The sequence below is a fragment of the Anser brachyrhynchus genome, assembly GCF_964034855.1.
Source record: "Anser brachyrhynchus genome assembly, chromosome: 16".
Lineage (NCBI taxonomy): Eukaryota > Metazoa > Chordata > Aves > Anseriformes > Anatidae > Anser > Anser brachyrhynchus.
The window spans coordinates 15,167,901-15,194,261 of NC_137734.1; the positions used below are offsets into that span (position 1 = coordinate 15,167,901).

The following is a 26,361-nucleotide window of genomic DNA, read 5'->3' on the forward strand; positions in this document are numbered from 1 at the left end:
TTGAAAACAGACAAACAAACCCAGAAATGTTACTTTGTCCCAGACCACATACCAAAGATTAAGAAATCATTTTTTCCACACACAACCAGGTCATTTACCGTTATGGTGCCTTTTCCTGCTGGCTTTCCCTCCTTCAGTTCCAGAGGTCGAGTGAACACTGAGCTGGACACAACCTGAGGTTAAAAGACAGATATTATAAACATCAAGGTAGACAAAAAGCAAAGAATTATTCTTCAGGATGATTTTTTTAAAGCTCTCCTAAAAAGCTCTGAAGGGTTTAAGTCCATTTCCTGCAGTGACAGATACCAGTTTGTGCTTCTGAAATGGTTAAGCAGTCTTAAAATTTTCCCTCCCTATCCACAAAATAATATCCACTAGTATGTCTCAAATTTTATGTTAGCCTCCTATTGCTGCTTCCCCCAAGATATTTACATTACAAGTAGTCAAACAGCTGCTGAAAATCAGAAAAGACTGTTTAGCTAATCAAGTCTTTCTTTAATATCCCAAATACCACCCTTCTTCTCCTACCCAACAATACAAACTCCTCTTCAGGAATCGATTGCAGAATCTCAGACAGTCTTACTTCCCTGAATTTATGGTCTGACGATCTTTTTGTGCAAAGGGAACCAAAAAGGCTCTGTTAGAGTTCTCCAGGCTCCACGCCCTCCTCATTCCCAATCTCCCATTAGCACTACAATTGCCTCTTACATTCCATAATGACTGGTAAACCATACACATCTAACCTTCACTTTGCACTCAACACGATTTTTCTAACTACATTCAGTAGGGGCACAAACTAATATGCTAAATAAGCGTAAGGAACAAGACGTTTTGAAACGTGAATGCGTCAAAGCCTTTCATAAACCAGCCTTGCTTCCCATTTTTCACAACAAACCCAGTGCTCGCTGCTACATCGTAAATCTTGTTCCTCTGCATACCTGTCCCAGCGTGCACTCGATCCCTCCAAGGTAGTCATCGTCGTTTAGATCAGGGGACTTGTTATCGATGTCATACACACCAAATTTCAGCTTCTGCACTTTCTCAAAGTAGTAGTCGACAACCAGCTTCTTTGAAAATTCAGGGTTTTGGCAATTCTTTATCCTCTCCGTGCGATCTAACTGTACAGACACAGAAGCAAAGTTGAAGAAAAAAAGGAAAAACCAGGAAGAGGCCAGGGATCCAGCGCATGCTGGACCGCGCGCTCTGAGCACAGAAAGGACAGCACGTACTGGAGCAGGCAAACCAAGGCCCCATCGCATCTCCAGGCGAGCGTACGAGCAGCGACCGAAGCCAAGGACAGCACGGCCCCGACGACCCCACCCCACGCCCGAGCCCCGGGAACGCCGATCGCAGACCCGAAGGGAGCGCACGGGCCGCGGAGGGCGCTGCCGGCGCCGTACCTCAGCCCACTGGCGGCCGCCCACGTCCTGCAGCAGGACGCAGAGGGGATCCGACTTGGAGCCGACGTCCCGGTCGAGGAGGCGCTGGCAGGACACGGACAGCTCCACCCTGCTCACGCACTGCGCCATCTGCGGGCAGAAGCGCAGAAAGGGTCAGGCCCGGCGGCGGCTCCCGGTCCCGCAGGTGCTCGCGGCGGGGGCGCGGCCCCGGGCGGTTCCTCCCCGGCGGCGGGGCCGGACCGCGACCCGCTCCCGCCCGGGGCTCCGAGCCGCGAGCCCGGCCCCGGCCGCAGCGCCGCGAGCCCCTCGCCGGGGAGGACCGGCTGCCGGCCCCCGTCCCAGCAAGATGGAGTCGTCTCTGCCCGCGCCACAGCGCCCGGGCCGGGCTCCGCTCCCTCCCCCGCAGGCCGAGCTCTGCCTCGCCCCCTTCTTTAGGGCTCCCGCTGCCCACAGGGACACGGCTACGGCGGTGCCAGCTCCAGCCGGAAAGGGGCTGGAGAGAACTCGGGGCCGGTACGCGTTTCTCCCTCAGGCCTCGCGCTTTCGCTATGGGGGGCGGGTGTAAAACGACGGCACTTTTTTGCCCTTTCAGGGGGGCAGTTGTTGGTTCAGTATGTCAGCTGCCGAAGCTCCTGCTCTGCCTGTGCAGACACACCCCCCCCACCCTCCCCCTTGCTAGCACAGTGACAGGAAATCTGCTCTAGGAGGCTTCTGCACGCAGCACAGAAGCCACAGAAGCAGCCATCGTGAAGCGAAAAGGCCCGACTGCAGGGCGGCTGTACAACGCCACAGCGTGCGAGCTCTGCCTCGCGTCCCGTCCTCACATGCTACAGAGCCCCCGTTCTTCAGGTGCTGCCTTCACAATAAAAAAGAAAAGCGATAATTTTATTGCATTTCAAATTACAGCCAGTTTTGTTCAAGGAACAGCTACAATTATCAAAACTGAAAATAAGGCTTCCAGTAGCAAATAAAAGATGGGGCAGCTTGAAAGGTCTAAGAAATGCTTTAAAATGTTTTTCCATAGAGAAGCTACTTCAGCAAGGTATTAGGAAAAATAAGGAAATAGGTGTTTGGCCTCTCTAGTATCTGCCTACCCACATTGCTTTCTCATACTTGCATGGTGTAAATATTAATTATCTCAATAAAGAGATGAACTTCTGTTAGACAACTTTTAATCCCCTTGGTGCACCACTCAGCCCTCCCAATCCGCAATCTCCCCAGACAGATGTTACCCACGTCACTTAATACACTACAGATGTTGTAGTGATGGCAGCAGGACAAAAACAGTGCTGAATAAGAATTAGCAACGCTTTAGACAAAGAGGATCACGGTTCAGCTTTCTAAGGTCATCATCATCTGCTTTAACCCCAATATCAAAAAGGCTAACGTGAAGTAGTCTGCACTGTTCAAACGACTAGTTAGAACTGTCTATCTTCCACTTCAGCTTCATCCAACCTTACATAAGATTCACAAAAAAAACATCATTACCTTTAATACCATATTTCTCCTAAAATCACAACAGTTACAGGTATCAGTTTTTCATTACCTACACGTGCTGTTCCACCAGACCAGCTAACTTCACACGAAGTCTCACATCTGCATAGCCTGCAGTTCTACAAACAGCCATACGTATCCACATGACATTGACAACAAAGATCAGGACAGCTAGCCTTGGCTCCAGGGCCAACATTTCTCCTCTTTATTTTCTCTATTGCAACTGATTTCTGTACCATCATGTAGCCACTTTTCCTTCCCTGTACAGCACAAAGTGATCAGGAATCAAGTTGAAAACATCAAAGAAATGTCTCCCCAAAATCTTCTGGCATCTCCGGACAACAGCCGTCCCTTCCCAGAAGGAAACATTACTATAGGTCTGAATTTGCACGTAGAATGAGTCCCTACCTATTTGTTCAATGCCATGTTACAGAGACACTGATGAGGAAAGTTGAGAGTTTGCAATAGGAACCGTTAAACCACACAAGAAAGCCAGAAGGTAAAATGAAGCACCAAGTCTTCACAATCACCTACCGCATGCTACCTGAATCTCTTCTCCACATCTGTAGCAGTGAAACCATGAAATTACTCCACTGTCTCAAGGAACTGTCTTTCAGTACACTGACACAGTTATGTCTTGTTCTGCTATTCTAGATTTTAAAACATAAGAAATCCCTTGCAACACAGCCCAGATGGACTGTTTCTGTAGTTAGACCAGAAAGGATCCTTTCCAATTACGTCTTCCTGTTCTATTTGGTGATTGCAGGGCACCAGCTGATGCACCCTTATGAAAAGAGGAGAGGTAGCTCCTTAGCAGATTGAGATAAAATATTCACGTTTCATTTGAAAATATCAGTTTGAATCTCTGCCAGCATTTGTTTGTATGTTGCTGCCTACAGACATCCTTCAAAAGCCCACACTAAGCTTTTTTTTTTTTTCGGTTCACAGCTTTTCAAATACACTGTATGGCATTCTCCAGTTCTAATCCATTCCTTTAGAAAGTAAAACAGAAAAATCCTGATCATGAACTACTCTAAATATCTCAGCAGAAAAAGGAAGAAGTAGGTGATCTGTCAAGACAGACAGTCTATTTCAGTCAAGCCTGAAGATGTGCCTGGCCTCTCTCTAGGTGAACTCGGGCTTTGTTTGTTCTAGTTTTATTAATAGCCTTACTTTTTTTTCCCTGATGTGCATTCAAAGAACCAAACAATCTCATTTACCTCGCAGATTCAAGTCAACAATTGCAAAAATAAAATTTCATGTTGTCTCACCGAGTTTTCATAGAGCACACTCATGTTTATATATCCATTCATACACAATATATTTAGCTTTTAGAATTCCAATAATTCATCTTTAATGACAGAATATTGTTTACATTTGTTGTGACAATCAAAAAATCCTCTTTTTTCCAACAATTCCAGAAATTCTGAAATGCATTGATTTCTTATTTTCACCTCACAACAACCCTAGATTACTAATATCGATGTCTTATTTGAAACTTCTGGTTTCAAAAGCTTAAAGACAAAGGACATTCCCAAAATGAAAACAGCCGATAAAGCAAACTGGTTTTCATAAAAACACATCCAGCTTAGAAAGTATTTATTAGAAAACGATCCTTAATAGCTTGCAACAACAATTTATCAAACAACTTACTTGCCACAGGCAAATTAAGGTACAGCATGATCTGGGAATCACAAAACTATTCTAGCTGCAGAAATTCAGATTTTGCCAAGTAAAAATGAACTCCAAACAGATATATTCAAATTCTATTTAGAATACGTAAAACAGAGCCAGTGGATGCATCATAGCATAACAGGTTCAGAAAAAAAGGCAACATAAGCAAGCCACTGGGTAAGTGTTGCTGTTAGAAACAGCCAGTAAAAATCACAACTGATATTACACCACCAAGATCAACAATTTACACTGACAACAGCTGCACACATCTGATCCAATGCTCTCACACCTCGGGGATCTCACTGTTGAGAGGCATCACCCATGAAGTTTCATCTTGAGCTGAATTCTGCACACTCCTTTCTCAAGGGAAGAGTTTCCAGCACTCGGCTTCAGATCCATCAGACACCTATGTTTTTGCCTTTAGTTAGGACAGCACATAATGTATTTTTCTTCAAAATATGGTCTTACATCACCCGTGTTATTCCTATGAACTCAAGAGCAGGTTACAACCCACAGAAGTCTACGCAAGATCCTGTGCTCGTAATCCATCAGTACTCCATAGAAGTCTTTCACTGCTCAACCAGAAGTCATTCCCAGTTTTCAGGTAAATGCAGATCAGCTCCAGACCCTTAAGAAGTATACATGCTTTAAGAACTGCTCAGACAACCAAACTGCGGTCCAGTTTAAAAATGTCAAAATGATTAAGTCTTACTACGCATACCACCTCTGCACTGTGAAGATGATCATGAATTCCAGTTGTAATACACACAGAAAAGTAAATGCCATTTCATATTTCCAAACTGTTCTACACTAAATAGAGGCACACCAATAAATAAGTTGGAAGAACTGCAGCAAGGTCCCAAAACTGCAGCAAGGTCCCAAATAACATAACCAAGACCCCCCCCCCCCCAAAAAAACTACATTCTAGGAAAACCATGTAGGAGATGCATGCTATACATGTAGAAGACTAATCCGTTGTCTGCTACTTTCTGAAATTTTATACAAGCTTTTCAGAATTTCCAACAATTCCCACATATTTCTATAGAAAAAACAAGTTTTCACACAGAAAAGAGCATTCTCCAATGTAAACAATATTAACTCCATAGATGAGCCTAATAGTACCTTATACTTCTCTCACTATTCTTCTTCTACTGATTCTGCTTATGTACCAATGCTTAAAAGGAATAAAACAAATAAAAGAAAGCAATGCCCACCTACACTTGAAGAAAGCCCCACTTAAAGATATTAACTGTCCAAATTCATAACCTTGAAGGGTCTCACATTTCCCAGAAATGTCACGTATTGGTGTTTGAAGCATAAACAAACTTCTCTGTACTTATCTCCCTGCAATGAGGGCCATCGTTTAGTAGAGCCAGGAGCGACGCCTGCTGGAGAGAGGAATGTTAATGGTAACACAGAATCCAGACAGTCGGGTCAGCTTGGTTTCACTGCTCCACATAGGAAGTAATATAAGCAAGGATTTTGCACAAGAAAGCCTGCAGTTTATTTTCAGTTATTATCACTAATAAATTCTCAACTGCATCTCTGTATACAACACTCACACTACGTCAATTTACACCAAATACTACACATCAACTTAAGAACTTCGTTAGAACTTGAGCTTGACATTTTTAATGCACATGCTCAGAAATAACTGTATTCAATGAGGTTATTTGGTACCAGTCTGGCTGTAGCTTCCACTCTACACTCTGCTTACAAAAACCACAAACACCAGCAATCCTGTTAGCAAAATGCACCAGCAATACCATCTTCACCATTTTGGTGTTATGCTTCCCAACAACTCAATACACCTAACGCTCGTAACAAATTCCCAGTTAATAAATCATAATTTCCCAACAACCTAAGGTAACCTCTTGTCCCTTGCTTAGTCAAGTCCAATGTCTTGCATTTATCACCCTTATTTCTTCAAAAAAGGCTTTCTTTTCCTCCCAAGATCCCCATGTGCACAGACTGTCAGAAGTAATGCTTCCTCAGGTTACTAGTTCACTTTTCAGAGGGCAGTCTGTAACATTTCAGATTCCGATATTACAAAATCAACACTGGTGCAGAGTGCAGAGGTGGCGTCAGCTCCGCTTTTTATATGTATTACCAAAATAAAAATCCTAATATGGTCTTACTTTCCCAAGCCCCATAAGGCCCTGCCAGAAATCATAAAGCTAGATTTTGCATCACTAGATGCACTAAAAAGCATCTTCATTCAGAGCTGAAGTTATGAGACCCGCGTGGGGAGGATAGTGCACAAAATTGCTAGTGATTACAGCTCCTTTGCAGCACTCTGGCTCTCCCATGGGCCCCACAGCCCAGACCACTGAACAGTTACGATTTTCCACCCTCTCATTACTCCTAGGGGTTGGAAACGGGACAGGTAGGACTAGCAGTAGAAACTTCTACATGCAGATAATAAATCCTGTTCTTTATGCAGCGTTTCATGTTATCTGGCATCATGCATCTTGACTGATTAATCAAAATTTTGGGAAAAGGAGGTTGCTTATTGCCATTATTACAAACTTGACAAGAAATCTGAAACAGAAGCTACCTGCTAATCATTAAAGAAAACATTAAAAGCACCTTTCTAACCAAGGTGCTCTAACTAAGCCAGGTGCCATCCTGATGAGTTACCTGTGGTCCACCCAGCAGCCTGAACACCTGGGAAGAGCAGCCATGAGGACAGGCACATGGCCCCCAAGCAGGGGAAAGCTGGCACGCGTTTCTGAAGGGCACAATGTTTGGCTGTGCTGACACAGAAGCGACCCGAGCCCTGACCTGAGGTAGGCAGGTGGCCAGCTGCCAACACAGACAAGCCTTTCTGAGCTCCAAATTTGACTCCAAGCCATAGGAGAATGGATTTATTGATTACAACATGCCTGTGACACTATTGAATATAGATGGAAGTTACGACCTACTTCTACTTACTGAGCTGTCTCCCCATGAGCCAGAAGCTCCAGGATCACCACCAGAATTAGGTTTTCTGTACCTGAAGGTGGCCTCCTGGCCCACATGCTGTAGTGGTGCTGTGACAACCTGACCTTTGAGAGAGGTCCAGGAAATGACTGAGCAGGGACAGCTCTCATTTATGCTAATAAAAATACCAAGTTTAGGACAGTTTAAAAGAAGTCCATGTAATCATAACCAACAAGGTCAGAAGAAAAGCCTGTGCCTTTTTTAGTATAGTCTCATTTTTGATGAAGTAAACAAACAGATCAACTCTGATTCTATTTCAAATACTAGTTTGAACCCGATTGTAGCATATAACAAGCTAACACCTCAAAGTTAAGCCAGTTATAAAGATAAAATCTTAAAGAGCTGGTTTTCTAAGCTCCTTCTGTGAAAGAAAAAGCATTTCAGAGTTCCCCATAACACTTAACAGCAGAATATAAAAAAAAAAAGTACTGAAAAACTAACCTAAAGCAAGTTAGGGCTTTAGAGTCTATCATTCATTTGGCTTAATGCGGAACACGTAACTGCAACTCTTGAATTGCTCACTAAATTCACCCACCGAATAAAACTTTTTCTGTACTTTCTATATACATATTCAGCTGCTATACTTTTTGCCCTGTTATTCTCAAAAACTACCAAAATATAATGAACTTGACTTATAAAAAACAACCCAGCTCAACCACTCTGACCTTTGTAATAACACAACACATTTTACACACTTTTACCTTTCTCAAGGAAGGCTTCATTTTTTCTATCGAAACTCTTAACTATTCCAATCTCAGGCACAAACACGTAAAGATTCTGTCCCATGCCAAAAAAATTAAGCTGGTTATGGCTCAAACCTCCACTTTGAGCATGAACTCCTCAAGCAGAGGCTGAAGACTACACCATATTCCTCCTCTATTACACTATGCTGCAACAGGGCCTACAGGTACTTCAACATACCCCTTCTTACTTACACACATCCATGATTTTTGAGGATACTTCTTGGTGTTCATTCTTCTGCTTCCTCTAGCATCCTCTACCTTCCCCAAGAGCTGGAAAACCAATGCCCAACGCATCCCGTTCTTACTCTAGAGCCTGCATGATTTTATCTACTCCCTCAAACGCCGACACGACGTTATACAGGTGACGGTGAGGCAGAAGTCACTGAGGTACATCTCTTCAGACTAGTACATCCTGCACCAACAGCATAGCTTCAAAATAAAACTTTAAGAAACATGTCAGCAGTACATTTTTACCGAAAGTATTTGCTGTTTTATCAAATGAATTCATGCAACTTAAGAATTCTGGTGATCACTTAATGAAAAATGGGCCATGTTTCTTGTTTTTATTGCACTACAGAATTACAACAAAAAAAGTTGAGATTTCCCAGATGAACTCTGGACAGCCAGTTCTGGGTTGCTCTGGAGTTATTACTGCACAGTGACCACCTTTCCTAGAGAATGAGAACGAACATAAAGCAGAAGCTACCTCTCAAGTGTTTCTCTCCTTATAGACTCATACTACATCTCTACGGGTTTCTCTTTTATGGACTTCAGTCTAACTCCTCTGAAATATGATCCAGAAACAAACCCTGTAATACTTCTTCTGCAGGGCTCATAAGAAACAAATCTCTTAAGATGTATTCATTGCCAGTTTCGCCTCATATGCCAACACCTTCTTTCAATGTTTGCTCCTCCTTCTGAGTAGGTCCTTTTTCAAGGTAAAGATTCATATGCCCAATACTTTTCTGTCACTTAATTATTACCATCTGTAGTTGCATATCTTCACTTCTCCATCCTAATCTGTTGCAGAATAATGATTCAAAAAAGAAAAACCTATGAAAAACCACCACCACAAGAGCCTGATATCAAGGAAATACAACCAAGTAAAGGATTTGGTAACGGAACTCAAAGTTGTTTTTTTCCCCCTCTTCCCCCATTCAGACTAACAACAGAAGTATTTAAAAGGCCAGGTGAAGAAAAGCACCAGGAAAGCACAAGACATTTACCTTGTGTCCCTTTTCTGTTCTCCTCCAGATCCAACGTCTCTTGCCAGTCTACCTTCCCAACAGCATGAAGTCACCTATTAGAGCTGTAAGTTCAAACTACTCTACTTATCTCAGCACAAGCGGTCCACAACGAACATATACTCTTCCTTCATTTAGGGGATAGATTCCACAACTGCAGACAGACATCTCAAGTGCTTATTCTATATGTCTGCTCTCTATAGTACATACTCCGCAGTGATTTTCAGCCTCTTCCCTAAAAAAGTCTGTTGTCATTAAGATTGAATTTATCCTATTTTCTCAAAGTCAAATAAACCATTCCAATGTTTTTAATAAATATGACCAAACTAGGGCAGTGGAAAGTTTTTTCAGTAAGTAATAGTTATTTGATGAAAAAAAGTGTAAATTTAACAGCCGTAAAAGCATGAATTTAATTATTTTTGCTCTATGTAGAGAGAGAACTTGGAGTTACAACCATTAGATGGAACCTGGAAACTCGCATCACAAGTTGCAGCTTCTCCAGGCACCAGAGGGCTGCCTCTGTAGGAGAAGAACAGCCAAATGCCAGGACAAGACATCAGGAGGCTCAGCACGCTAACAGTTTGTTCACAGATTCTTCATTGACAGGGTTTTTATGTGTACCTAATGCAGCGGCAGCAGGATTTGAAGATCACAAAAGGATTACAACAGCATCTGTTTTTATATTATACATGCAAATGACCTTGGAGTGTGGGCTGCTCTTTAGAAACATTCAAAACAATGGGTTCATGCCACCTTTTCAAGACTAACAAGGGAGAAGGGAACGTTATATACTTCCATCACCTCACCACAGCATGCACAGATCTCAATTACAGGGACCACTCTTGCCTTTCACCTTCCAGCCTATAATAATAGAATTTAATGACAATGCTACAGTCATATTCAGCCAGGTCACTGCACCAAAAGAGCTGATATTTCATAGAGATATAAATAACGTGCAGACTAACATTAGGATTTCTATTATGTTGTAATTTATTATTGCTTTTGTTTAAATCACAGTATTTTTGTATCAGAAAACTTACACTTCTGACTTAGGTTACTTTCTTAAATGCACATCTACAAACAAATTTTCACAAGAAGTTTCATGCTAAAGCATGAACCATCCAGCAGAAGGAAAACACTGCTTACGCACTCTCCTTTCTGCTGCCAGGATTAGAGTAGCTAAACACCACCGCTTTCAAAGAAATAGCATGACACTTTGCTTGCACTGCAAGGAATAAATGCTATTTGGATTATCACTAACAAAAATATGGTGTCAGTTATCCAGAAGGATGGATGAAAGTCTGGATGACAAACATCCTTCAAAAAATTCAGGACCTTTGTGCAGTACACTATTACATGGTATGTACTTTTTCAGACATACTTCAAAATTTTTCTGAGATGCCTTAACAACATACAATTTACTCAAAATGCTTTTATACATACACAGGTAGTATCACTGACAAAGTAAAAGAACTACCGTGTCTTTGAACAACCAACCGTCAAAAATAATTCCGATTTAAAATTTAAGAAAATGTAAGATTGCGAAGTACCCAGGTTTAACTGTTCCTATTAATCAACAGCAAGCCATTTAGATTAATTACAGACCTCATATTCTGCCATTAATAATTCAATTTAAATTTCAGATTAGTTTAGAAATTTAACTGGCTACTCACTGTTTTATTTTGCTCTTTTTCACACAAGCTCAGTGCTAAAGTTTTTGGACCACAAATAGTTTTCATTAGATTAAGGCATCACTTGGGTTTTTTTTGTTTGTTTCGGTTTTTTACTAAAGCCAAGGTGAAACTTCTACCTCCACTTTAACCCCTAGCAACTTTTCACTGATGTGAAAGCTGATGCTTCATTAAGTTGCTTCTGCCATTGATTTAACAGTGACCAGGAGGAGAAGCTCACTACGCACCACCACCCTGCACACACACTTACCTCACCTCTGCAAAGTGTTCAGGTCCACAGATGAAAAACTCTACGCTCTAAAACCCGCTCCTTTCGTTCTTACAAGACTAGACCTAAGACAGAAGACTGTCTCTGCAGGAATGCTGTAATAAGGCGGGGGGGCGGGTCCTAGACAGGTTAATTGGCAATATTTAATAACTGTACCTCCCCTCTGCCCCTTCTTGAAGAGGTTTTCCCTATATTCAATGAACTGCTAGTGTCTGATTTTACTTTCATTAGCCTCTTTGCTTTTGTAGCTAGTTGCATTTAGCTTTCCTCAAGAACATGGGATTTATAAACATTGTCCTTTTATTAGAGACATTTGGCCAATAATGAAACCGTGTAAGAAACGTAAAAGAAGTTTGAGTTGAGTTTCCTGCCAAACAAGCAAGGACTTTTCACATTCCATATCCATTGTCCAGTCAAAACAAGCAGTGACATTTTAGTAACTTCTGAAAACAATATTTTTTTTGTAAAAGATGATTTTATGGAACACGTTCTGGCAGATGCTGTCAAAGCAAGCAGGTCACCAAATAAGTAGGTGCTATATAGAGGCTTGAAATCCTCCTCAGCAAGCAAGAACAACTCTGTAAGTTTTTAATCAAAAAAGGCACTTAAAGTTTCCTAAAAGGAATTCTTGAAGTAGGTTAGGTTCTGACTACATTGCAATTTTCCATCCCAAAATCTGTCTTCATTTCTACGTGGCTAGAAAACATTTCTAAGCTTTCTACTATCACACAGAGCAACACTACATCCACATAATTGTATATAATGAGAAATGATTGACATGAAACTAATTGTGCGTAACCGTGAAACAGATAGCTCAAGTTCCACCTACCTTCAGATGGTCAGAAATCAGAGTAATACCATCCTACAGGTTCTTTGATTAAAGACACTGTAACTACAGTACGAAGATTTCAAAAGGTCACCAGCCTTCCAGAAGCAGCAACAGGTCCAAAAAGCCTGCCTCTGCCAACCATGTAAGTTTCACGCAGGATCAGTTCCTGTTTCCCTGGTGCAAGCCTGCCAAGGCCTAATTTTTCCATTTCAGAATTTACAGGGAAATTGCAGTCCCTCAACCATGTACAGTAAAGGCAAAGAAAACGCTTGTTATCCCCACCCTATCAAGTTATCCTGGCAGTAATCTACTATCCAGTAAATGAAGAACAACAATCTAGTTCATTGGTAACTTAAAATTCCTCCCAAAAGCTGGGCAAAAACAGTGAAGTTGGCACGAAAGTAGTAAATTCAGAGTTATAAAACTGATGTTGTTGAAAATACTCTCATAAAAGAAATATCTTCCCTGATTTGAAAGCTTGCATTAATGTATTTGAGATGCAACTGCTAAGGCTATTTGAAGTTAAGGTTATACATGTGAGAGCATACAGGAGAAAACCAGCCAAAAAGGAAGAAGCTTTGATCTACAGCAATGAAAGAAACTGCCTGCTTGCTTCTCTCCTGAACTGCCATGCTGTGTATACATATATAAAAACAAAAGAATGACAAAGGAAACTGTACACAAGTGAGTGCCACTAGGTGAAAACAAGAGTCACAACTAAACCGTCTACCACCTGTGAACCACCACCTGCGTTCAGTCTGGAGCAATGGAAAAGAAACACTTCTAGAACTACTTGTTTTTACATTTGGTATTTAAATCCGTGAGTGAGAAGCATCCAAATCAGGAAGGTGTGAAGCCCTCCAAGCACAAACAACACCCAAATGCATTCCATATAGGAACAAAGCTCTGAGAAGTCATCTATACAGAAAACAAGCTAGAGCATACCTACCTGATCAAAAGTTAGGGAAAGAATAGGGGAGCTCAGTATGCAGCCACAAGCCTTAGTCAAATACATACGACCAACTGAGAATTTTGTTTCTGTAGGAAAGCCAAATCTTTCAACAATCACGTTATCACTGCCGAAAACAGGTATCAAAAGCTCCCTTGAGGTTACCGTTCCTTCAGAAACATTCAAAAGGCAGTTTCACTTCCTCTTCCACCAGGAGGAAGAATCATTTAACTCCGTACACAAACTATCTCAGTTTTCCCAAAGACATGCAAGAGAGCACACACCCACAAAACAGAAAGCAGCACCAGCAAACCTGCAAGGGGCAAAGACGAGCATTTATCTGGCAACACCGCTTCCAGGCCCAAGGCACCATTACTGAAAAACCTCTCACAGAAACAAAATTTAAAATCGCTAATTGCTTCCTATTATACCAGTCCAGGTTCAAAACTGCTTCCTTCCAACAGTTATCATCAAAGTTAGAAGCTGACCTTTTGCTTGCACTGGTCTTTGTATGAAACAGGAATTGCAATCCTCCGATTTAGGGCCTATCCCATGTATCTGGATAATCATCTAGAAACAGCTACTCTCAAATAGTGGTCCATAGTCCAAATAGTAGGTCCGTAACATGAAGTTGTTCCAAGTTTAAAAACTAGAAGGCCAACAAGGTTCAGAGGCGCACACAGCTCAACAAGACATCGAGGACCGACACCATTCACTGCTGGAAGCGGCTTTGGAACCACCACACTAGAAGACTGAGGAGGAACAAAATACAGACACTGAAATCATGATTTACAGTTAATGCACCATTCGTGTACCTTGGTAACCAGAAAAAAAAAATATATTTTTCTCTAGAGTCTGCAGTCTTTAGTGTACCAACAGTCTCACGGAAAGACGCCAACAATTTTATACAGTAGAGACAACAATATCTTCAAGGACAGCCTGAACAATTTAGCAGAACTGACCAGCAGGTACGTTCTTTACGAGGCAGACTGTCAAAATCAACTGGAGCACAACTAGTCTTCATTTTTGCATCAATCTTCCTCTCTATTTGCAACAAATTCAGAGTATAAACATTCAAGAACATTTAACGCTACGAAAGGAACACTACTTATAAAAAAAGGAATAGCTTTCATCCTTCTTACAACTATAAAGCCTCAAACTGCTTAGAAGTCTACACTGAAAACGTGGCAACACTAACATCAATTCTCTATTGATGAAGTGTTTTCTATAGTAATACCAGATTCAGATTTGTCAAAAAAATCTGATTGTAACATTTACGTGTAACTGTTTGAAAACTTGGTAGCCTTGATGTTATGCTTTCATGTAACTGTTACAGTTCTTCCATGTAGGTCACAAGTTTCTCATTGAATAATTTTTTACATCCATACTTTCTCTTGTGAATGATATGATTGCTGTTAAACACACAGTCATGACGTGACAAAAATATGTAACGCTATATCACTTATTTTTACAAGTAGTACTACGACACGAACACTTAAGGAACTGCTAAAAACACCAACTTAGCCAGTTGCGTAAACACAAGTACCTTCTTTCCGTAACTGGAGGAAGGTGCGACACCAGTTTCACCGTATTGTTCCAACCGGGCTATACAGGATGTCAGTTCTGGCACTCAAAGCATCGAAGCCAGAGCAGCCAATTCTTTCTAATGTTACTTCTTGTTAGCAAACAGCCTTGAAGTGTATATGAAAGGGCAGTTACATACTTTGCACAGTGGAGACAAGACCTCAAAGCTCCTACCCCTTATTTTTAAGGCTGTTCGCATGAATAAACATCTGCAAAATAAAGAATTTCATCACATCCAGTTATATAGTTTGATATCAGAGTATCCTCCATAGTTTATCACAACAATCAGTTTAAGACTGCTTCTACTATGAAACTGAGTTGTTTATAGGAAACCTCTAACCATTATTTAGAACTAATACTCGATAAAGAACTTTATCTACACTTTAAAAGATCTATAACAACTATTCAGGACAGCAAATGTGTTGTTTATACTACGTGCTGAAATTCTAAGTATGTTAGGACTTCTGTTTTTTCCAGGGGCCTACACTTGAGAAGGGTTCTTTACTAATTTACGCAAAAAAGAAAAGGAGCACCAATTGCTTGGCAAAACGAAGAGCCCCTTCCCTGCCCCAAATCCTTCACTTAAGCATTCCATCCGTGTCCATGTTCCAAACACCAATGGCTTTTCATATTTATTTACATATTTTTTAAAATAAGCATTTAAATATCCTTAGACCATACAGAAAATCAAGAATCAGAAAATGATTTCCAAAACAAACCTGCACTTTTAGAAAGTTCTAAGGAACAGACACACAAGCACGTTTCACAGAATATGCTGTGTCTAACACAAACACCAGTAACCCTGCAGCCATTACCAAGAGGATCAAGAGACACATCAAAAGAAAGTAACAGAAAATCTGTGTATCTAATTCCAGACACCTGTAGTTTAATTACATTTCACAACAAGGCAAGCATTGCTGTGATTCATTTAAACTTGAAAAAGTTATCACCAGTTTCTGCAAGTCAACACACGCTAATATCTTAAATCAATTCTGTGAACAACGAAGCCACGTTTTCCTTTTCAGTAATTTTATTCTAATGTGAAACATGAAGAAACAAGCACCCGAGTAACTCCAATATAGTATGAAACTTTAATAAAAGTTGTTTAAAAAACAAAGAGCAAAATTTTAAAAATAAACTGAAAGGCTTGACTCCTAATCACACATCTTTCTGACATCAGCAAGAGTACTTTCAGACTTTCAAAGAAAAACAGATCTGCTGTTGAAACATTACTCCCAAAGACTGTTGAAACGCATAACATGAAGCTTCAGAGACAGACAGTTTTATTAACAGGAGGCTTAATTTTAAACAGTATATACAAATCACATGACTTTTCCAAAGTTGGGACCACCTAATAATCTGTCAAAAACAAAATTATGCTAATGAATTACAGAAGCATCTGTGTAATGTGACCGCCTCTTTATTGAAGTACACCTTTATACAATCCTTCCACATATTCCTGTACTGTGAAATCCTCTCAGGATGCAGCGCCGCACAGGTTTCCAAATCTCTCCTACACACCACATGAATAAAACTGTTGCCACTTGCACCTCTCAATTTTGCCTGACAACACACTTCAGTGTTCCATGATATGCAACACCAAAAGGCACTGTTTTTCTTGTCCAAAAAACAAAACAGTTTAAAGATTACCATGTTTAAGTACAATGATTTGCAGGGAATAGCAGGATTTTTCAGGCAATGCCCAAGTCTTAAAATTTACCATAAGCCAAGCAAGGATGAACCAAAAAAGTTTCTACTTTCCAACTTGTGAATTACTTCCTTTCCAATTCTCCATTTTTCCATGAAAGGTTTTACTGTACAGCAAAGAAAATGGCAACTCTTTACAGACTTTAAATACAACAGCACAAGTTTATTGCAAAAATATATAGTAAACTCAGTATTTTCAAGTTTTGGAAAAAAATAAATTTTATCTCTGAATTCACCCATAGCAATAATTCACGACAGAGTTGCTGAAGATAAAAGCTTCTTTCATATATAAACTAATTTAAAACTTTAGCTGGACTCCAATCTTCTACTAATAATCACCACTTTGGTTCTCTTAGCAGAGACTCTATGTAAGTAGTTCAAAAGACACATGAGAAATACAACATCAATATCCAACTAGTGTCAAAGATCCCATCCCAACTGGTTCATGTAATCCTAACAAATCAAGCTACTTAAACAATAATGAGTATTTTCAAGTTGTTACTTCTACTGAAAATGTTTTAAGTGTACTATGAAACTCATATGATGTTTGAGGTTAGCTATACTTGTGGCAAAAGTCTTATTCTGCACAGTTATAATTGCAATATATAAATAACTAAAGGTTATTCCACAAAGAACAGCTTGAATTTTACAGAACGATTCTGCTCATACTTAAAGGAATTAGTTCGGTAGACATATCAGCAATGGGCATAATTCAACTGTTCGTACAGCGAGAATCTTGGAAAAAAATAAAGATACATACACAAAACAATGAATCTGTGTACACTGAGAATTCATTCAATTGAAGGGTAAAATCAGGACTTTAAACAAAGCTTTGACCTGTAAACAAAGCAAATTCAGCCAGCTTTTAACCAAATCTAGAAATAGCTATCTATTTTACAATGGCTTGCAGGAGCACCCACTGAAGAGCTTCACTGACTTCATCTATTTCCCTTATCCGAAACTACATAAAACCAATCTAGATTCCTTGATAAGCACTGTGTCCAGTAAAGTTCACCAAACCTCTATGATGAGAAACAATCTGCCTACCTTCTCCACACATTTGTACGGGAAAATCCACTGCGCACGTATCCTTGCAGTGTTTCTTCTGTAATGGCTAACCCAGTGCTCTGTCTTATCAAAACAAGTCTGGTTTACAGTTTAAACAATCCACAGGTTCTATCCTGGAAATACTATAAAAACCAATCCGAATGCATTTATCACAGCACTATGAATATCTATTCTACAACTACTTCATATTAACAGCTACCCTAAAACAAGTTTTACTTTTCTTGAGCCTATAGGCCTGTCATTTAAATCAACAACAGCTGCCATTGCTTCATCACGAGACTCAAATGCAACCATTGCTTCTCCTGTGGGCATGCCTTTCTCATTGTATTTTAAGCACACTGAACCAGGGATCACTTGGTAACCATAAAAGAAATCCAGAATTTCATCCACCGAAACAGTAAAGGGCATATTCTGCACTTTAATGACAGTTGGTCCTGGCTTCCCAGACCCTGTTCCAAAACCTGGGGGTCCGCTAATATGTATATTTCCCGGTCCAGGTCCAAACCCCGGAGGTCCACTTAAATGCCCAAGACCACCAGCAATTCCTGGAGGACCACCACCAAAACTGGGGGGTCCACTTAAACTGCCAGGACCATTACCAAAACTCTGAGGGCCCCCTCCAAAACCTGACGGTCCACTCAAATTGCCAGGACCACCTGCAAAACCTGGGACCTCAATACCTGCTCCGGGCAAACCGCTACTTGCGACTGCAGGTATTCCTGGTCTAGCATCAGGAAAGCCACCTAATCCAGGTGGCGGCAGAGGCGGACCAAATGTGGCAGACCCGCTAAAGTTACCAGGGAAATTAAATGGAGGACCATTGTTCGCTTCTTTAGGATTCCCCCCCAAGAAGGCATGCTCCTCCGCAGCAGGGGCCTGTGCTCCGGGCACAGCTGCATTTCCTTGTATTGGTATTTTCAGTATCTTTTTCCCTTGAGACTGTGGGTTTCTCTCAATATCTCTCATTTCTTCTACAGTAATCAAACGTAAAACAACATCTCTTCCATTCAGCTTTTTACGGTGCAAACGCTCTGCCTTACGAGCATCATCTTCAGCTTTAAACTGAACCAGTGCTTGTCCTAAGCCTTGCCCATTATTATCAACAAGAATTTGTACAGAGTTTTCTTCTACTGCCAGTCCCTCTAGAAACTGAAGGATTTCCATTTTTGTTATATTGTACGGAATATTAGATATATGTGCACACAATTTTGGCAAACCTGACTCTGCCTCAGCATTCATGATGATTTCTCTCTGGTCATAGTTGAAGTTCTGCAATCTTTTACGAATCAGCTCTATCTTTTCTAACATTGCCTTTTTAGTAATTGGATGAACTTGAATAAAGCGATTCCCTATGTACTGCTTATGATGACACAAAGCTGCTTTGTAATCAGCTTCGTTTCTGAACTCGACAAAACCCTCTCCAATTGCCTTCCCATTAGGTCCATAAGCTATATAGATGCTGTCTTCAACTATATCCAGCTTTTTAAAAAAATCTATTACATGTTTGTTCTCCGATTCAAATGGAAGACCTTTCAAATAAACACAGAAACCCTGTTCATGGGGAGATCTAGACCGTGACCTTTTCTGTCCACTAGGAGATTTGGACCTAGAATGAGCCTGTGGAGGAGGAGGGTGTGGTTGCCCAGAGGGACCCATGGTTTGCTTGAAAGTTATGTGGCCTCCAGCAGCCACCCACTGTCTCTCTGTTGCAGGACTAACTTCAACATAGCGCTGAATCATCAGCATTCTGTTTCGCTTCAGTGCTTCAAACGTATCTTGAGGAGAAAAGAACTTAACTAGTCCATTTCCATTATTTCGACCTACATGATCCTTCAGCATATGGACTGCATCCACACGGAGCCCAAGGAAAAAGTCTTTCACATCAGATTCTGTTGCAGAAAAGGGCATTCCATGAACGCTGACATACAAATCGTCTGGATTGATTGGAATTGGTTTGACACTATTTTGAGAATTCATCTGGATAGGATTTACAGGATTCATGGGACCAATAAACAATGGATTCAAGCCGCTGTTCATATTCACTGCTGCTCCAGACCCATTCATTCCAGTGGGTAAAGGTGCTACGGGTGGAGGATTCATAGGAGGCATTCCCGATATGGGAGGCATAGGTGTCATTGGGGGTACAGGGGGCACAGGGGGTATTGGGGGAACCGGAGGAACAGGAGGCAGTGTGGGCACAGGAGGAGGAACAGGGATTGGGGGAATAGAAGGCATTGGTGGCAAAGATGGCATAGCTGGAATAGGAGGGATTGGAGGAGGAGGTACTGTGTTCATTGGGGATGCTGTACTAGGTATAGTTGAGCTAAACGTTGGGCTACCAAAGGTACTCCCAAGGTTTGGAGGTGCAGTCCCCATACTGGCAGTAGAAAATGTGGATATGTTTTTATTGCTCTCATGCACAGTAGTAGAAGCTGTTACTACACTAGGAGAAGGGTTATTAAAGTTAGGTACAGTAGTGGGCAAGTTAACCCTTCCACTCATTCCAGAACTAGGTGGTGGTCCTGACCTGCTAGCATTTGCTGGTGGCATATCTAGATTGGCAGTTTCGAAACGCCTACGACTGAGTTCTATCATGTTTTGCATTTCGGTTTTACTGCTTAGTAATAGTGTTACTTTAGACCCTTTAATTGTACCACCTGTGCGCATCATACCAAGCCTTGCATCTTCATCAGTGGCAAAAACGATGAAAGCCTCACCCAGTTCACCCCCTACAATATGCACGCCCCCATCAGGAATGGTCAATCCAGAGAAGAAGTGGCGAATGTCCATGGTCCCCGCCACAATCGGGAGACCTTGCAAGCGGATGACCACAGCCATGCTGCGCTGAAACAACACACACCTGCAGATGAGAAAAGGCAACGGCTATGTCAGACTACTGTTTGTGACACCATACAATTACCTACAGACACCATCTACTACATTTGTTTACATACTCCTAACATCTTGCAAAGATTAAGCATGTTTATATTCCAAGTTCCTTATTCGTGTTTACTTCACACAGACTGAAGTATTAAACATTTACCAAAACAATTAGTATACATTTTGCACTAGAAATTCCAAAGCAACTGTTAAACCAAGACCCACAAGTGTCAGTGGAAAAAAAAAAAAAAACTAGGGAACAGCATAAATTAGAACTATCATATCAATAGTTGAGTATTTAATGGAACATAAGCTAAATGCATTTTAGCCAAGCAAACAAAATGAAGTTACCATACACTGATATGGTATCCACTGTACCTGGCAAAGTGACTGCCAAGAATTCTGTACACCTATGAGCAATAAAAAGTTCTTTTTCCACTTGGTGAGAGATTTTATCTCCAGGTAGGTGAAGAGGACTGAGAACATACAGGGAGTTATGAACAAAAACCCATTATGGACAACCACATGAATCACCACCCATCCTGACAGAGGCCATCTACATTATTGCAATGTTATATTTTACTCCTAGCAGAAGCAAGAGGTCTAGGCAACAGTGAAGCTAACAGCTATAAAACTTGCCCCAGACATTTTGTGACTATATAGACCCCACCTGAACTAGAATAACACATATGCATATCCTAGCTGGATATATGGCCTTGAAGATTGCCAAAAATCGAGTCATAATTTTTTTAATAGTTGTAGATATTCAGTATAATACCGCATTTTCAATCCCTGGCATGAGTAAATGATTTCTACCTCTACAGCTGAGGCTAGTGGAAGCTTAAGATTGATTTTGAACATCTAGATTTCATGTTACCTTGTATACATTCTAAAGAACAACCTGAGGTCACATCAGAAGTACAAGATAAACAGAAAACTAGGTAATTCTCACTTATTCTTGACAAAGCTTCACTGAAGTCTGAAAGCAGCATAATAATACTAGCACGATTCACTAGTTCAGAAGCCAGCCTCTTATCCTAAATGCTCAGCAGTAGCGCCTTGTTTCATCTGAACCACCTTACCTTCTTGACTTCCTAGAGTACAAACCAGTTCAGTAACTGCATGGAAGACCTCTAAGGTCACATGTAAGTGGCATTATAATATTTATTAGACATTTGAAATTGAGGATGAACCAGACGATACAATGCAACACCAAGAGGCAAAGCACCACCAGAAAGACCATCTTTTAGGCTATACACCAAAGATATGACCAACTGATAGTTATAACATTCACACTCAGTTGAGTACTGTATCCCTGTATCCAATTTTAAAGTCAGCTACATTTGCCTGCCCAGGTCTTCCAAACAGTTTAGAGTAGCAACGCCTTGATTACATCCTAAACTACTAGGTAAAGTCACTATCCAACAATTTAACCACATGGCATAAGGCTGAACTCAGTATTTAATGAAAACAAGAGTAATAATTCTTCCACAGGGAAGAACTGAATAAATTCTTCTGTTTGCATGATGGTTACTCAAATGAGTACTTAAGTATTTTGTTCTGTTGCCCACAAACCAGAGTTAACCCCTTCTGTGCAGTAATGGCCTCAAGCAACACACCGCTGTTAGAGGGCACTGGCCCACACCCAGCTGACAGGAGCCAAGCACGGGGAGACCCTTGCCAACAGGAGAGAAGCTCCTTGGCACAGCGTCAGCTCTGCTGCTCTGCCCAGTGTACGCGAGCATCTGATTCCTTGCTAGACCGTCTTGAACAAGACACTGGAACTTCCAAGATGAACATGAAAACATCTGAAAAATCTACCTCTACATACCACTAGAAAACCCCCTACTTCACCGAGGAATGACAGCAACAGAAAGGGAAATATATGCTAACCCTCAAGGATTATATTTTAAAAAGCAACTTTCCCTACTCACAGCAACGTAATAAAGCAACACTTTGCATTTATCTCTTCTAGTCACACATTTAACTAGAGAATAATGTTCATTGCCCAATCACTTTCCAACAGAAAAAAAGTCCACATGAAAAATAAACAGGTCCAAGAACTATCTATGATAAGTACACATCTAATAAATCATGAGACTTTCTGCACTGTTTTAAAACCACAATATTTTTCAGTGATTCTGCAGCTTTATTTTAAATTTGCCTAGCATCAGCAGCAATCTTTGACATTGAAGTTAAAATTAAAATTCTGCTTACTTTAAAGAAGCCACACTAAAGGCAACTGCAAAATATAAGAGTTTACCATATTATACTACAGGACTGCTTTCAAATTAGATGATCCTGAGACAACCAAGGGTTATAAAAGCAACCCTGTTTCTGCATTTATGCTTTAAAAAACTAAAATAGCGTAATTATAGTAAAACTTGCTAAGAGGTTTACATTTTTCTGTATTACCTATTATACAAATAAATTAATTTCAAAAGTTTTTATGCATCAGGAGTCAGGCATTTTAAGTTTTTTCTATTAAATGGAGGATTACTTTTTCATAGCCACTTCCTTTCTAATGCAAAAGGCATGACAATCTGATCTGGCCATTAGTTGAACAAAGCCATCTTGGGAAGGAATTTCTCCTCAGATGTGCTTGTGTAAAATACATCAGAATCAACAGCCTGTTAGGTAACTGTATTTACTAATTTACTAGATTCTGTGAACCTAACCCAGAAGGCAAATTAACAGATAAGGCTACGAAAAGAATTCTTAGGAGTTCAAGCATCTGAAAACATTAACGTCGCTTCTGGGATAATACAAGCAGCTCAGTCTTGCACTGAATTCAAAGCTTCCTTATTAATGCTAAGAAATATCATAAAGTATTATTACTAAGCGTACTATTTAGGTCCACTTAATCACTACTGACAAAAGAACACAGTGACAGAGGCATATAGTCACTAGAAAAACTAGCTGCAGTGACCTCTGAGTAACTAATGCCATGCATGACACTAAATAAGTGCTCAATATTAAACAAGAGCTAACAGGGACATGGCATAAAAGTTGTAAACAAGTATTTTTGTCAAAAAAAAAAAAATTTAACTCAAAACATAACCGCTGCAAAACTTATCAGGATTTCACTGCTTTAAAAAAGCAATAGTTTTGCTTCTGTGTTTTAAATAATAAGAGTAATAACAAAAGGGCCAAATTTCATATTTTTACATACAAGTCAGATTTATTTCAAAAATGCACTTAGGAGACAATAAGTCACTCGCTCTAATTTTCAAACTAACACTAAAAGCAAAATCCTGTCAAGTATTTCACTGATCACTTGTTAAAAACAAATATACATGCAGAGGCAACACCAGGCACAGAACGGGCTGTTAGCGCCTCTAAGGTATGCACTGAAGGCAGTCTGTTGGGCTGTAAGAACAATACTCAGGCTGCCTGCTTTTCCTCCTGTATAAACAGATACTTTAAGGCAAAGTCCTTTTTTGTTGTTGTTTTGTACGCTTGAAATCTTGGAGACTAGATCCTCAAGTTCTACTATGGACAAGCCATCCCCATTAACAAGTTGAGGTCAGAAATGGAAAGTACAAAGTTGTCTAGAATTAATCCAAGTCATCTGATCAATTTTAATAGCATGTTGACAGCACCATCTTTTAAAAATGTAGATGTTACACTACAAAAGGGTGTATACAAGATGGTTTCTTCCCCCTAGGCACCAGTCACTAAAACAAACAGAAAAGTTGGGTCATAGGCATCAACTGATAAAACAACCCGGGACTAGCCTTTTAAGATACATGTATTTTTTCAATTCAGGACAAGGTTAGAAGATTCAACTTATTCCCTATGAAGTACAATGCCTACATGGTACACACACAACGTACCTGGCAGTTCCTGGATGAAGGCTAAGAACTGGAATAACATTGCTGCTGTAGCAAGAGTTTAAAGTATCCAGGCTGGCACTATGTAGCAATACCTAGGATTGCAGACTACAGCTTTTATTTGGTTTTTGGATTTTTTAAATGCTAAAATTAACCCATTAGATTAGCATAATTTGAATTAGCTGACAGATAACTATCTGATCCCTTTAAATACTGCAAAAGCAAAATAGAACCAATTACTTCTGAATTAACTTCTGCACTCCAAAAGCTACGTTTTCAAACAGTGCAGAATAACTTGAGAGAACGTTACAGACTACCACATGCTGATGAAACAACAAAACATTAGTTTGGCAGAAGATTCTGTTTTACAAGAACAACACTGCCAGAACAACCATCACCAGTGGGAGTCAAAGGAATAAGACCAGCTACAGATAATTTGACCCAAATGTTTTGATACTAATTCACGGATTCCAAAAGCTTCAGTTATTTCTTAAGATATACTCAACAAGCATAAAAAGAAGTCTTCAATTCAAAGTCTCTTACCTGCAAAGACAGATGTTTTTTTCTTAACAAGTAGCAGAAGCCAAGCCAATCCTGTGGGCAACCAATTAAAACCAACTTTTAGACTGCAATAAAGAATAAATGGAGGCAAAAATCAATGCAGGCAACACAACAGCAGTAACAGTCCACAAAGAACTGTATATACAGAAAGTTCAAACCTGTGACCACCACAAGGCACCGTGACATAGAACAGACACAAGAGTAAGAGTGCATTTTCTAGTACCTTATCCCTGTATCACCTTTTGATAACTGCATTGCAGTTGCTATATAGTTCATGACACAAATACATGCCTTCTTCAAAGAATATAGGAAGAACCAAAAAACGCTCAAAGAACCTTTCAAATTTTCCCATTTCTAATAGATGAACAAGTCACTCTTTCAAAGGCAAAGGTTAAGAAGCAAAGACTTAAAAATTCTGAATTTTAACAAACTGTTGCTCCATCAATATTTCTTTCTCCAATGGTGCATTTTCTTACTTGAAAAAAAGCAGGAAAACCCATAACTCAGAAAGTCTCCCTACTGCTGCACGTGAAGAACTCTTCAGGAGTCATGCAAACTGGTGAAAATAAGCAACATTTCACAGACACCTCTAGGCAAGTCACCTCAACAGAGCACACCATAAGAACTCCCTGCAAGATACCATACTTTGTAATCTGCCATTTTATAATCCAACCCCTGATGAAAGGAACATTTTTTTCCATCTCTGAAAGTACAAACCGTCTTCCTAGGATTACAACTCACAAAAAAAAAGAAGCCAAGCAGTTTAAGTAGCAACATATATATTTTGTATTTAAAAGAAGGGACGGAAAACCTCTTTACTCTTTCATTGCTTAGCAGACCTCCTCATGCTGAAATTTTCCTTCTGTGGAACACTACCCAGAGAAGAGCCATGCTAAAAACTAACTGCCTCCTCCTCACAAAACCCAAACAAGCAGTTTTCAGTTATAAGCATCCTTATCGAAGTGAAGTTACGGACAGAATTGCTACTAAACCATCCACAAACTCCCTAACAGAGGGAATTAAAACAAGCACAGTTATTCACAGATCTTCAAGGACATTTAACAGCAGACTCACAAATGAGAAGACAAAACTATGCTCTCCAGATTCATATTAAAATGGAAAATGTATTTATGAAAATAAGACTTATACCTTTACGAAAAGCAGGCAATCCCATATTAGAGGATTCATCTATATATTCAACTATATAATTTCTAGCAGTTTTAAACAGTAATTTACAACGCAGATAAGAAAAAAAGGTAACAACCTGAAAAACAGTTTCATGCAAAAGCATATCTGCTTTTCAAGAAGCAGATAACCTTTCATGCACAAGGAACTTTCCAAATTAAAAAGTCATTTGAGATATTTCCAGTCAAGCAACCACAACGTTGCAGGTGTTCCTTTTGACAACGAGCTGCAGATTTGTAGAGGACTAAGACAACACGCTATGATGTGAA

At 40.2% G+C, this 26,361-nt stretch overlaps 2 protein-coding genes across 5 annotated transcripts in view; both read right to left on the reverse strand.

Annotated features, from left to right (window-relative positions):
• The window catches only part of CPNE1 (copine 1), a 41,912-nt gene that overhangs the window by 14,088 nt on the left and 1,463 nt on the right, over positions 1–26,361 (reverse strand). The window contains exons 2-5 of one of the 4 annotated variants that reach the window (XM_080558419.1): positions 24,890–24,940; positions 1,401–1,529; positions 939–1,118; positions 99–173 (exon numbers count right to left, since the gene is read on the reverse strand). In XM_080558419.1, the coding sequence (XP_080414545.1) occupies positions 99–173; positions 939–1,118; positions 1,401–1,529 (384 nt within the window). In that variant the 5' untranslated portion in view covers positions 24,890–24,940. Of the gene's footprint in view, positions 1–98; positions 174–938; positions 1,119–1,400; positions 1,530–20,350; positions 20,481–24,889; positions 24,973–26,361 lie in introns of those variants that run through there. The other 3 variants (XM_080558421.1, XM_080558422.1, XM_080558420.1) reach the window with 3 other exon arrangements.
• Positions 15,871–20,471, reverse strand: RBM12 (RNA binding motif protein 12; the record flags this gene model as incomplete). Its single annotated transcript, XM_080558418.1, has 1 exon — positions 15,871–20,471. One exon carries the CDS (start codon positions 20,469–20,471, stop codon positions 17,829–17,831), a length of 2,643 nt encoding a protein of 880 aa, XP_080414544.1. The 3' UTR covers positions 15,871–17,828.